This window comes from Lissotriton vulgaris, chromosome 12 (assembly GCF_964263255.1).
Source record: "Lissotriton vulgaris chromosome 12, aLisVul1.2, whole genome shotgun sequence".
In the NCBI taxonomy this organism is placed as follows: domain Eukaryota; kingdom Metazoa; phylum Chordata; class Amphibia; order Caudata; family Salamandridae; genus Lissotriton; species Lissotriton vulgaris.
Window position 1 is genome coordinate 736,145,441 of NC_141700.1, and position 14,787 is coordinate 736,160,227.

At 42.9% G+C, this 14,787-nt stretch overlaps 2 protein-coding genes across 2 annotated transcripts in view; one reads left to right on the plus strand and one right to left on the minus strand.

Moving 5' to 3' along the window:
• Positions 1-592: 592 nt before the first annotated feature.
• On the minus strand, positions 593-1,717 carry LOC147678445 (uncharacterized). The gene has a single exon (XM_086945631.1). It carries the CDS (start codon positions 1,715-1,717, stop codon positions 593-595), a length of 1,125 nt encoding a protein of 374 aa, XP_086801757.1.
• Positions 1,718-5,117: 3,400 nt separating this feature from the next.
• LOC147678446 (extracellular calcium-sensing receptor-like) overlaps positions 5,118-14,787 on the plus strand; it is a 78,842-nt gene continuing 69,172 nt past the window's right edge. The window contains exons 1-2 of the mRNA XM_086945632.1: positions 5,118-5,149; positions 10,064-10,355. Coding sequence (XP_086801758.1) covers positions 5,118-5,149; positions 10,064-10,355 — 324 coding nt within the window. The remainder of the gene's footprint in view (positions 5,150-10,063; positions 10,356-14,787) is intronic.

The following is a 14,787-nucleotide window of genomic DNA, read 5'->3' on the forward strand; positions in this document are numbered from 1 at the left end:
AAAAACTTAGCCATTGGACATAGTGAAGTCAATAGGTCTGGGCAGACAAAAATTAATTAAAAAAAATATAAAAAAATATCCGATGTCGGTTATGGAAGAGAGAGGCGAAGACACATCTCATCCTAATAATGAATATGCAAAATATGCAGCAACAGTCTCCAACAGGAAGTCACTGTTCTCATCCGAAAATATTTCGGCCATCCAATTTAACAAAGGGAAAGAGCATACATGTTCCTCAATTACTGGAGCCTCTAGCACCATCAGACGACAACTCTGTGGGTTTTCAACGAAGCTGTGTGCCAAGAAATCTTGCGCCGCTGCGAACATATTCCAACGACCCAGAACTCCATACATCGCTGCAAAGGCCATAATCCCTCCGCCAGAACAAAGCAGTTCATGAGCAACTAAGGGGATCAGAAGCTGATCATAATACGCATCAGGAGACACCGTATTGCAGAGACACAAATCCAGGGCCCAGTCAAAGTCGCAACTCAGGCAATGAAAGACAGGCTGGACGTATGTAAAATAGAAAAATCGAAATGATAATCCATAAGCCGCACTCAAGGTAGCAAAAGGCAGCGCTCCATAGTACTCAAGCATTCGGTTGCGAAGCAGCCCCAGCCGTGACAGTTCTCCCTGCAACACAGGATGCGCATCCATTTTGAAACAAACAAAACAGTAACAGCACACCTGCAGTCAGAGCCAGCAGTAAGGGAAATCCACCAAACAGGCTGGAAAAAATAGAATGAAAAAATGCTGGTAACACACCAAATATAGTTTGAAAAGAAGTCACAAGGCCACTGCTTAGAGCTTTAAAAAAGTGCGCCAGGCCAATGATGGAGGATGCATTAAAGATAGTGTGAATTAACTCACCGAAATGCAAGGGCAAATCAGTATTCAATAAAGCATGCACTTCTGTGCGGGTGTTTGCCACGTAAAGAACAAATGTTTCACAGGCAGATGTGAGGGCAACTTCCTTCTGGGACAATAGCGCTCTTATGCGACTCATCTTGTTGAACTCTGCTTTCAAGGTCGGAATTTTAGGCCAGATGGAAACATCGAGCTTTCCATGTGGAGGAGGATACAGTACATTTTTACAGCAAACCACATGCTCACTGACGGTAACGACATAAGCAATTCCTGCTACCAACCCACAACAATTCTCATTATTTAAAAGTAAATAACTCCCGTTTGCCAGTAATGTGAATGTGGGTACGATAGCAGGCACAGGTGTACCTTTCAAAATACAGGCCAAATTAGGGTCATTCTGATTGCAAGAGCCATGTAATTGGATATGTCTACAAATCAATGAGTGGTCTGGTGTTGCAGTGCATTCTTCACCATTCAAATAAACTTCCTTACCCTCCCTAAGGCATCTATAGGTAAATGGAAGCGACCAAGCTTCATGGAGATAAGCACTTCCAAGCGGCTCATATCTACCAATTGCAAAGTACTTCATACACCCTTCGAACTTGAACAGAGGAAACGGGAGAGTGATTAACCCGTGGATAAGCCACGTTGCCGAATTGGCTTCAGCCACTGAAAACGGTAAATGCTCCAACCTCTCAATGTGTAACATAGAAACGGATGCATCTTTCATTGACAGTAAACGCTGCTTGTCAGTCAAATTAAATGGGGCAAACAATGATGACGTGTTCATGTAATGCCAGGGTACCTTTCCAGCCTTCAGGGTCTGCAAGGTCCATGCAAACTGCATAATGGAACGCAATTGATTTTGACCATGGTACAAAACAGACACCTCATCCTGCACAATATCTACAACAGATGATACAATATTGTCTAACGTGTAAATGCGGGAAGAGAGGGTGTTTATGCTATTATCCACAACTACTAGCATTTTTTCTAAATTAGCCTGATCTATACCTCCAATGCAGGTAGCCGCCTCAATCTGGGAAGTTTTCCAGACTTCGTTGTAAATAGCATATATCCATCTTTTAGATCTGCCACTATCCGGGCCCTTAATAAAATCATTCAGATCAACATCGTCACTCAGTTTAGACAAATAAAGTTGAACTGACACCAAGGTAGAATGTTTGAGCCAATTCTGAAATAATTTGCCTAACGAATAGGTACTCACAGAATGGCCACTTTCAAAACGGGGATCCACCCTGACCTGTGTAAAGCCATGAACCAAACCCAGAAAACAAAGCTGGCAAGAGTCAGCACTTCTGTGCCAGAGCAACCAGCCCTTGGGATCCAAACTGGATATGTTAAAGTAAGAATTTAGCAACAATGCTTGTATCTCTCTGATCGAAAATGTAGTGGCATTATTCCAACCGGAATATTCTTCTAAATCAGGAAAAGAAGGAGCATTTAATCTTTTAGTAGTAGCCAATCCAAAGCAAGTTGGCTGTGAAATTGAGGCATTCAAAAACAACATATGGTTCGGGATGAGGCAAGCACAGTGCACAGCCTCAGTGCCTCACACTTGCCAGCCCTTGGAACCCCAAACTGATTTAAGGTCAATGGTATCCTTCCACAACTCGTAGCCCCCAACAGCTAACTCGTCTAGAAAGGACTTTGAATACAGTAATTTTGTATCGGTAAGTCTAACCTTGTATGTGGACTTTTCAGTCATCTTAAAATAAAAGGCATTGGGATTTGACTGATTAAAATTGGTAAAATACGTGAACCTTTTCAAAAAGGAAGCGGAACTGCCTTGCATAGGAGCTGGACATTGTTCCCATTGTGTATAATTAACAGTGTTCCTCCTTGTATTAGCTTTATGGAGGTAGTGCTTGCCAAAGTGTTGGTAACAATATAAATCACCATAATTAGCAGACTGTAAATACAAAATCTTCAGCAACAAAGGCAGCATAATATTTCAAATAAGAAAACAAAGTCCTATGGCCTGAACATCCCAATCATCAGAACATATATTTTGTTTAACTACATCCCCCATAGAAACTCTAAGCACATTAGGGACATTTATAACTTCAGTGGGCCCATGGATTTGAAATCGAACAGCATCCCATACAATCCTATCTAAGACAGGCCAAGCAGTTATATTAACAAAGGCCAGGTCCCTCTTCAATCGGTGTCACAAGGAATGGGGAGCCAATTTCCATTGATATGTCGAATGCATGTTCTCTCCTAGACATAGTGTCCGTTGACAAGTCGAAAAAAATACACCACAAAGGCAATTGACATGAATAGGTAAATTGAAAAAAGCACCAACCAAATGTAGGTCCAAGGAGGAATCAAACATTTTTTTTAAACAGTGTTGCCAAAAACAGAAATGTTTGAAGGGGTCTTTGATGTGTGAGAGTCAGTGTCAAATGTAAATCTTGATTCGGTAGCCAAACGAGTTTGCAAATCAGGCATCGATAAGTCAGTGGGGTAAGTGTAGTCAGTTTCATCAAGGTGAGTACAGGCAGTGAACTCAGTAAAGGACTTGAAACTGCAGGCATCTCGAGGACAACATCAAGCCTTGGATCAGAAGTCGGGACTAAAAGAGAATTTCTCAAAATCGAAGGACATGAGACCGCCGGTGTCATACTAAGAAGAATCGGCCACTCTGTGTAGTTTGACATTGTCTATGGAGATATACCTGTGTTCTTTACGACCTGGAAGTGGTGGTAAAATGACTGTTCTTGTGCCCTTCACTCCAAGCACTGGAACTGGAGCTCGATAAGAGGGACCAAATTCTTTCTTGTTTTCGATCTTCTCCCGAACTAGTTCTCCAACTTGGGGTAGCCAGCCAACTACAGGAATCTGCAACGCAGCTTCTGATGTGCAGGGCAAATGTTCCTTTGCAAGACTGTCTCTCGTAGATCCTGTAAAACATTGCAATGTTCATCTACGTCAAAGGAGGCAGCAACAGCCGCCTAGTCTAGACCATCAAGGTCCGGGACAAACATCTTGATACCAAAGAGCATTTCGTATGGGGTCTGCCCACCCAGAGACCTTCTATGGAGAATATTATGGTCACGCTGCATGCTATTGAGGTGGACCAGCCAGTTCCTGCCAGTGCCTATAACCCTAGCTGTCAAAGACTGCTTTAAATTACAGTTCATTTGTTCCACAACACTATTACCCTCAGGTCTTTATGGAGACGAAAACTTGACTTGGACCCCCAAGAAAGCCATGGCATCCTTATACGCCTTAGAGGCGAAAGTAGGACCCTGATCCGAATGGAAGGTACCACAGGCAAAAATCCCTACAAAGACACGCAAGTCTCTTATGACAGTTCGCGAATCAGCGCTGCGTTGTGGCCACACCCGCACAAAGCGTGTGCATGAATCAACTGCTACTAAGACTTATATGCAGTATCAGAAGAAAAAGGACCGCAGTGATCTAAGTAAACACAACCAGGTGGTTTATTAGAAATGTACAACTGTGTCTGGGGTGGACGTGCAGCAGTCGAAGGTTTAATCTGCTGGCAAATGTCACATTGAAGGACATAATCACGCGTCTGTTTGTACAGTCCCCGCCACCAGAAACATTGTTGTAACTGAGATACAGTAGCCGAAACGCCCACATGCACAGACGCAACACCTTCATGGGCAGCTGTAATAAGCACTGATCTGCGGTCCGCGTTGGGAATTAACCTTTCACCAATGTCCCGTATTTTCACATAAGGAACTTTATCAGGACTTAATTGGTACGAATACTTCGAAGGGAATCCCTTAGGATATTTACTTCCCTTCTCAGTCGCAGCAATGGCTGCCAAGATGTCATCATCAATCTTACTTTTGGAACGTGTAACTGCTGCAACCAAACATGTTGATACTGCTGATTTAGCAGCCTCATCGGCCAAAGAATTGCCAACTGCATGAACTCCTACGCACTGATGACCGAGAGTGTGAATTACATACACGAGCGGCAACTGCTCTTTAAGCTCAGCCACTCGGACCTAGATCATTTTATGTTTTATTTTGCTACCCTGGTAATCACGAAAATCATTCTGAATCCAAAAGAACAGGTTTTCGTTGTAAGACTGGACACAGTAATAAGAATCACTCACAATAAGAGTCGTCACATTAGGATCTGCGTACTCCAATGCAAGGATCAGAGCACGGAGCTCTGCCAATTGTGCAGTACAGTCCCCTAAAGTCTGCGTGTGCACGACATTGGACTTGAATTCATCATTCACCATGGTGCCCACCACAATGGTGCAAGCTGAAACGTATGGGTGTTTAGACCGATGCACAACTTGCGCTGAACCATCAGAGTAAATGATACAATGGAAATCCTCCAAAGGACGCATAGTCAATGGCGCAGGATGAACAAACTCATACTTCAAAAACTCTTGCGACTGTAAGGAGGCATCAAAAATAAACATGACATCCGGAGATGTCAATGATGCAGCCCATTGTATCCACCGTGGGTGCAAAGCTTTAGAATTTGGTACACTGGCTTTCGTCACTGCCTCTAGGGCAGGATACGGGGTAACAACCAACATGCGCTTTCCCTGCGACAGTGCACGTTCCTTAAGAATCACCATTTGCACTGCTGTCAAAACTTTTCCCACTGTGGAAAACCGCATTTCTGTTGAAGTGTGCAAGTGTGACTTGTAAGCAATAGGTACTGAGTGTCCCTTGTTAAAAGTAAGGTAAGTGAAACCCACTGCCCCAGGGATGATTCTTATCACCAGGTTGGTGTGGTTATCACGAGTCAGTAAGAATTTAGATTCTAGAAGATCAGTCTGCAAAGATTGCAAAATGGCTGAATGTTCAGGCAGCCAGCACGATTTGGTAAAAGTAGGTTGTATCAAAGCATACAAAGGCTTGATACGCTGGGCATATTCAGGAATATAAGTACGCCCAAAATTCAAAAATCCCAGCAAGGACTGTCATTTTGTCAGAGTTCTAGTAGCGCGCAGCTGTGCGCATTTCTCCAGGAAGTGAGGCGCCAATCCTCAAACTTCATTGTTGAGCTCATAGCCCAAGAACAACACTGTGTACTCTGCAATGTGAGACTTTGCAAAGTTAAATTTGTAACCAAAGTCCACAAAGTTACAAATTATGCGGTCAACGCGACACAGATGTGCCCAGATTTCGTTGTCTGTGAGATAGATGTCATCCACATACGAACACGCATCCTGATCAACTCTCTCCAAGAGAGAGACAATGCGGGCGGCAAACACACCGGGACTATTCTATAGCCCATCGCTAGGCATTTAAATTGTCGCTGTTTGCCGCCACAGGTAAAACTGGTCCACTGAGAACTCAGTCCGTCCAAATTGTGGGCAAAAAAACTGTTGGATATGTCAAGTGTCGTTTTAAACCGTTTTCGCACGAGACCATCCACTAAAGCAGAGCCGTGGGTATTCTGTACTGCACAGATACGGCAATGTGAGTTTAAATGCCGGTAATCCAATACCAAACGGTACGAACCGTCTGGCTTGGTCACAGTAAAAAGTGGGTTAATCATCGGTGACACGCAAGTTTCAATTACACCTTGATATTCCAATTGTTCAAGGATTTCTGCAACGGAAGCCTTAGCTTCACGTCGGATGGGATTTTGAGGTTGAGGCTGTGGCATAGACCGTAAGGGAATCTCGTGGTGTGGAGAAAGCTTATCCCAACCACAGTGTGTACGGTACAGAGCCAGCGCAAGGGCTTTAGCCCACTCTTCTGCAAAATTCAGCGCATGCTCCTTTGAGACAGTGTGCGTGAAACTAGGGAGGATTTCCTCCTCCCCTCTTGGAGCTGCGAGAACAAAAAGTGGGGGCCAGTCAGCCTCCGCTAACAAAATGTCATAGGTAGTTGTAAGATTTTCCCAGAATACCCCTTTTATGGTACGTTGTATGTCACCTTCAATCAAAAGGACAATTTCATAAAGTCTATCAGGGGAGCTACTCTGGTATCTGCAGTCTCCACAACAACATATCGGTCAGTCGCTGTCACCTTCAGTAGTGGACGCAGGGCCTCTCGTACTATGGTAATCTCCGCCGCGCTGTCCAGCAAGGTCAGAGCCCATGTCAGATTCCGAAGCTGCGTTCTCACTATCTGTGGCATATCTCGCTGTTAAAGCGGCAACTTTCTTTTTCTGAAACTGGGGTCTTTTCGGTGTGGAATCGTCCTGCTTGCCTTTACCGTCTTTCAGGCGGGTTTGGTCGCATCCCTGCTGGCCACCCCTACCTCTGCCGTCTCCTCCACCACCGGTTGATGAGGCCGATGATTTCTGAAAAGAACGAGGAGAGCGTTGTTCAGAAACCTGAAAACGATCAGGTGATTTGATCGTCGCGTGATTGCCCAAGTCATAAACACGTTCTGTAGATGCAGGCACTGGTGATTCAGGACGTGACTCCAGCTTCTGTTGTTGTTGTTTGCCCTGTTTTTTATTTTTTGGCCAATTTTGCTTCTTAGCCTTGGACTGTTCGTCCGTTTCTGACTTCGGCCCTTGGGGTTGCTTTTTCTCCTTAGAAGAGAATGGCTTGACACCCAAACTATTGCGGCCCACGGTCGTATAAGCCGCCACAATATTTCTTGGTAACTGTTTGGGTTTATCGACATCGGGAACCGCCTTCAAAGCATTAGACACTTGAAAGATTACCGCATCTCCCTTGACATTAGCAAGTACGAGATCAGAAACTAAGCCAAAACTGTTGCATAGCCGCATACCCAATTCAACCACCGCCTCAAGTCCGTGTTCATCTTAAACACGTTTAATGACCGAGGGAAAGACAGTCATTGAGGGAGTGCCGAAGCACCTCGTATACACTGCCGCAAAAATCTTACCCCAAGACTCACAGTCACCAGCTTCAGGTATCAAGTCTTAAGGCAAACTAATTGTCAGAATCCTGTGTTTTTCAACAGGAGTTGTGTTAGCAAATACTGCTTCCAGCTGGTCAAACTTCTCGGCAAGCCAGAAAGGATAATCTTCCCTATTCTGGGGGCGCTTGCCCATTACTGCGTTCACCATCACGGGACTAAGCTTGATTCCGCCCGGTCCGGCCAGAAGCACCGCAACACCCGGGGCCCCGCCCGGGAGATTGCGGGTAATGTATTGTACTAACGACCTAATAACGCTAATTGCGACTGTATGTAGCCGTCTTTTATCTGCAAGGGAACAAGCTCCTGCTTGAGATTGCGGTGTAAACCCAGCCAAAACAGGCCAAGTACCGCCTGCAATGGACAAAGGACGTAACCTGCTTGTCAGTAAAGTGTGGGGTAGGGCGCCATTAAACCAAACTTGCTGCTGCCAAGCCTTATTCGGAACTTCCCGTGTTCTATACGGAACTTATTCTGCAGACACGGCTGTGGGAGTATACGTGTCATACACACCAGTATTTGAGTTCACAGCTGGGAATTTCACCCATGAGTAGAAAATCTCAAAAGGGTAAGCTACTTCCGCACTCACAACCATGATAACTGCCATGCCCTCTAATCCGACGTTATAAGTCTCCAAATGATTGCAAACAGCAATTCGACTATGTTGCGGTATATCAACGCCAGCCAAAACGACACAGTAAGAAAGTGGTACAAAGAAAAACCTGTGTAGCACAACTGGGTAGCAATTCAACAGGAAACCGTTTGAAAAGATTCAAGCTTGAAAAGACCTATAGGTAGGTTTGTCCGCACTGTTATCCGGAAACAATAGCGAAGGGGTTAGGGACTGAATGAAGTACTACTCAAGCGTCATGTAATAAGACCACCAACGATTGGGCGCCATGTCGTAGGGATTCTGCTCCTACACAGAACTGTGAATAGAGACTTGGAACATCAGTGAATTAGGGTGTACCAAAACTCACCTTAGTATCCAAAATCCACTACCAGACTAGCAATCAGTGTCTCATTGGTTCTTCCATACCCCCAATGATTAGACAACCCAGAACATGGACTTAGAACACCTCAGGTCACGTAGAAAACATGAACACTCATTCGTTATACTATCATACCAGTCCAAAACAAGGAGTAAATGAAGCACGTGCAAGTTTAAAATATTTATTTCTAATGCCGTGTTCTCAAGCGCAGTATTTTAGCAAATACAAGCAGACATATTATAAGCAACAAGGTTATCAGCATAGTTACTATTCCATAAAATACAAAGGGTGAAAGCATGGTAAAATGCTAAAGGAAAGAAGGCTAAATCACACCTCTATCTTACCCTCCCTTGCTAGTATATTATATTATATCTACAGAAGGTCTCTTTGGGTTTAGAAGAGCAGCCCCATACCTCTGGTTCTAGTAGAAAGGGATCACATCATTTTCTACACCAGCTCTCTGCATGCAAATGTTCTCAAAATGTGTTTGCATGCATGTGCAGTGCATTACTAAACGGGCCAAAACCAGAGTTGGCCACAGCTGCATATGTGTTATGTCTAGGACGTGCGCTGATCAGACCGAACAACAACCAATGTGTTGAAATAACCTTGAAGGCTTCGGCACTCACTGTTCAGACATAGCTTACCAGGCAAAGCTGATACAATAGGAAAACATATTATTCTCGTGTGAAGCAAAATATTCTGCTAGACTCTAAACATTTATAATAATATGTGCCGTGTGCAAAAGCAGCAGAAAGGAAAAATGGCGTTTAAACTTCTAATAAGCTCATGCTAACTTAACACAGCGTAAAGGCAAAGCCCATCTCCATGACAAGATGAAGCACAACATCAGCAAAGCATTCCTCAGGGCAGCAGGTAGAAAATAATTGCCATCAAAAACAATCCTTACAACTTTTCCTAAACATTCTGCATGATATGCAACAATTCTAGAAGAACGAAATATGCAAGTAGCCTAATAGAAAAAGATCATAACAGCAAGCTTGAGATTATGTTGCCTGTGTTTATTGATATATAGAAAACGTGTTGCTGCGTCTGTGCACACCTACCTGCATATGAATATATGAAAGAGGATTGCACTGCTGGCACATGAGCTATTTCTTTTGTCTCTCTTCACTGATTCCTTGAAATGCTGCTATTTCCATTGAATTTAGGATTTCCCAGCACACCTTCCAACTGTGACTTTTAAACTATTTAATACAGGATGGGCATCTGGCCATCCTTTACCACAAACATATGGTGCAGTGAAGTGGCTGCTAGTAACATGTTGTTGGGCAGGCTATATTAAACTAATTACATAATTGTTTTCTGCAGGTTTTACATGGCAAGTTTGGTTTGGGCTGAAGCCTTGGCTTTCACCATCGAGGAAATAAACCGCGAGCAACTGATCCTGCCAAACATCACCCTTGGATTTGTGATCTTTGACACATGCTTGTCCCTACCCAGGGCTTTGCAGGGTACCCTGTGGATACTGACTGGGGAGCCAAAGTCCATCCTGAACTACCGATGCCAAAGCTCAGCTCCCTTGGCCGCCTTTGTGGGGGATGCAGCGTCAGACCCCACAACTCTCATTGCTAGGCTCTTGGGCGTCTACAAATACCCACAGGTAAGTTTAATGATATCTAAAAATAAAACAAACAATTATCCGAAATAATTTCAGATGCTGATTAGGAATGATTGCAAAAATGCAAACTTAGCAAAATTCTCAAGCTTGTCATCCCCACACAGTTTCATTTGCTGGAGAAATTTCTGTTTGATTGTTGGGGATTTGGTAAGACTTTTCATCCTCATTATTCTTAAAACCTTAACAACTTTATGGTAATTGATGAATTGAAAAAAGCTTTAAAAGTTAGTGAAGTCCTGGTCTTCACACCTTTAATGTTGATGAATTCCATGTATGAGTTTCAACAGCCTGCTGATTGTGTAGTCAAATAGCTTTTTCAGTACATCCTCTAACAAGCCCTAAATACCTGATACTTTTTTTGAGCTGTGTTTTATAAACAAGGGCATTTTTTAGAAAAGTGAGTAACTACTTTTGAAGGACAGAAATATTTCTAAAAAATTAAGGGGCTGATTTAAAATCCCCCTGCTCCACCACTACGTCACTTTCATGACTTACTGGTGGCGCAGAGGGCTCCTCCATATTTACAAGGAGAGGAAACCCCACCCTGCGTGACTTTTACTCTCCTCGTAAATATGGCCCCTTCACACGCAGCACAGTGCGTGGAAGGGGCGTTCCATGGGTGTTGCTGGGGGTGTTCCCAAAAAACACCCAAGGAACAAGACGCATCTCCAGATTTACAAGAAATCGTAAATCTGGAGATGCGTGTGAATGCTACGCCGCCCTAGAGGTGGGGTAGTGAGGAGCAACGAAGAGAAATGTTTTAATTTCTCCTCGTTTGTTCCTCTTTCAATGCGTGCTGCATTCTACAGCACAAATAGAAAGAGTAAAAAGCCTCTTGTGACTGTTTTTGTGCAGGAAGGTGCCCCTTCCTGCACAAAAACAATCTCCCCACGACGCAGGCATCCTTGCACCATGGTGCAAAGGTGCCTGCGCCGGCGCATGGCTGCAGTTTGAGAGCCAGCGCAGGGGAAGCACAGAGATGCGACATATTTTTGAAAATATGTCACATCTCTGTGCTTTCTAAACTAACGCAGCACAGCAGAGCAAAATTACTTGCTGCAACGTGCTGCGTTAATTTGTTGTAAATCTGCCCCTGGTTTCTTTTAATCAAATTCCGGGCAGGCATTGCTTTTTTTTGACAACAGAGACAAAGTACAGCTGCCCCAATGGGATTTTTTTTTTTAAAGCTCCAGTCAGCACATTGTTCTGATTATGTTTATGTCTTCTGAATGTCATCTCAAACTGTTTTAAAATAAGTACCCACCCACACATCACATTTTTTTTACCAACTTTCTTGGGAATTGTACCTTACCTACTATTCTCACCCAATTTAATTGTCACGATTATTTTCAAACCTCGAAATCAAAATTGATCTCAATTGTGTTTCCCTTAATGTAAATGATTAGTCACAGGTGATTCAATATGGTTTGTATGTATCTTGTTTTTAATGTTCTCCAAAACGTACTTTGATTTTCCTTTCATTTATCTGAACATATAGTAAGCAAAGGAAGAATCTACCTTACATTAAAAGTGGTGGCACATCTAACACCATTTCTCAATTTACTGCTTCTCCAGAGTGTGGCTGTAACACTATGTTGGCTTTCAAGATGTCACAACAATTTCTACAGGTCATACATGGAAACATACTAGTGTTACCGGTAGTCAAACTTTGACGAGTTTGCTTTTTGTAACACGTGAGATATCACAAATCTATTTTTGAGATTTGTACTTTGCTGGTAAGTAAAGTTAGGATAACATTTCAAACTTTTCTTCAATTCAATGACTGAATTTATCAAGTTCCAAAGGTTCAATATGTTTTGCTTTTTATTTGTATGATCTTAGTTTAACCTTTTTAAATGAAAATAGGATCCTCTCCTTTTGTTTTTTCTTTCATCTAAAACTCTTATCATGAAAGTAACTGTCATTCCATGCATGCTCTATTAGCAATAAAAATTGGATATACTTGATCTTATTTGTAAAGAGTTTTTTCTTGCTTTTTCATATTTCTCTACGTCTAATATAATCCTTTTTATCTACCTATCTCTGTGAGGTATAGGAGTTAGCATAATAAAGCAAAACCTTTCTTTTGCTACGTTCAGAGAGGTGGACTGTTTTTAAAAAAAGTACATTTGTTATACAGTGGCATCAAAGTTAAGGCATTGTTACACACAATATTATTCACAACAGCAAATCATATACATAGGAACCAGCAACTCAATCCCTGTGTCTCCATGGCCCGTAGGTATCAGCGTAATAACAGCAAGTTCAGTATCAATAGAGTAAGAACAGTTTCAACCTTAAGCACCGGTTTCTAGGTGAACTGTATTTGATTTTACCTGTATTTATTTATGTATTATTTGAAAAGTTTTATATAGAACTGGCTAGACCCGGAGGTATCAGAGCGCTTCACATGTGGAATTTTGTAAGAGCATAGTTACCAGTTACATAGTTACAAGTTACACAGTTTCCAGAGCATAGTTACAAGTTGCTGGAGCGTAGTTACATGAGTTAAAAACATATACATAAGGGAAAAGCAAGCAAGAGGAGAGATTTAGGGGAGAGAGGAAAGGAGCATGGGAGATAGACAAAGAAAGAAAAGAGGGAAAGAGGTGGGGGGGTGAAGGAAATGCAACCAGGAGACGAGGAATAAACAATGTCCGACATTCGGAGTGCTGTGATCCCAGTGGAAATGGTGTCATTCCCACTCCTCCGCTGTTCGTGGCTCCCTTTACGCTGTGGACTCTCTCAGAGATGTCTCTGAGACTCCAGGGCATAAATACTGGATCCTTCCCCAACAAGGGGAGGGGGAGTGCTTTCACAAGGGGCGCTATTCCCATACCACCGCTGTGTGTGGCTCCCTTGATGCTGTGGACTATCTCAGAGGGAAATGCTGTATCCTTCCCCAACAAGGGGAGAAAAGAGTGCTTTGGTAAAGGGCACACACCATGGTTGTAACTTTAGGGATAATGGTGTAATGCGTTGTAAAATAGCTTTAGAATGGAGGGGACAGTTCCAAAGTCTGTAGTATTGTGAGCAACCCCTCATTCCTGCCAGCCTGTAACCAACCCTAAATGCCTACCCTGGGATTGAAACACAAAGGCAGGTGGTCAACCACCCGGGGAGTAGAAGCTTTTTTTAACGTTGATGGGCAGGCTTCCCGCCCCACTTTAAATGAACCCCTAACACCTGGACTGATATCATTGGTGAATTCGGAGCAAGCACCTTCACAAGCAAGTCAAGTCAAGTCAAGTCAAAACCACTTTATTCGATTTAGTTAAAAATCATAAAAGCATTCTACAATCACATCAAAAAAGGGGGCAATGCAAATTCATGGGGAAATACAGTAATCAACAATCAATGCTATTTACATATTCGTGGTGAAAAAGATGATATGAGGAAACATCGATAATAAATAATTAATATACAGTATGTAAAAATACATCATAAAAAGAGTAAATACTCAATAAAATACGAATTTTTTGATATAAACAACATTTCCATTTCAGTCTTCTATACAAAACCCTAGTGTTGCATTTTTAAGTCTTCTCCTCCTGATCCTAACAGCAGCAACTAAATAATTGGCCACGCTAAACATAGCCAACACAGAGTCCAATAATTGGAGATACAGGAGGGCAGGTTTAGCCTGGTAGAAGGCTTTGTCCTTCAGTAATGGTACCAGGTATTTCTGTCTGGGCGTAGTGTAAAAATTACAAAACAACATAAAGTGCATATTATTTTGCGTAGAGAAATTATCGCAATTACAGACAGGGGCGTCCTCCTCCTTGTACCAGCCTTGACTATCACACAAAACTGTATAAATCTGGTTAAACCGATGTTTAACCAGGAGCCACCTATGAAAGGGGATATTGACAATGGTAAGGTACGGTTGGATAGTAAGGCTGGTAATAGTCAGGTAATGGGCTCTGACCGTGGGCTTAAGTAATTGGCGTTCCTCCCTCTCCACATTTTTCGATTTAATAAAATTGACCTTCACCCAATCTAGATCCGATTTCTTTAGACCCTGAGGGGCCCAAAAAATATCAGGATGTCCCAGGTCCAGAGAACACTTTTGTATATATGAGAGCCAAGTAATGTTTTTGTAATTGTCCAATTTTAGACAGTCCACCAATATTTTGTGATTCAGACCTAGGTTATTATTGGTCCAGAGCCTTATCCATAGCAAGATAGGGGCCATTTGAAGGATGTCAGATATGTACCCAAGACCAACTTCCTGGTGAACTGAGAACGTGGCTGTCGATTGGGGAAGCCCTAAGGTGGAACGCAGAAACTTATTTTCTTCCCTTTGGACAGAATCACTATTTACATGGCCCCACAAACCCGAGCCGTACCTGGCTATTGCTACTGATTTCGCCCTGTACAGGTTAAGTAAAGCACCCGTTGGCTTCCCGCCCAG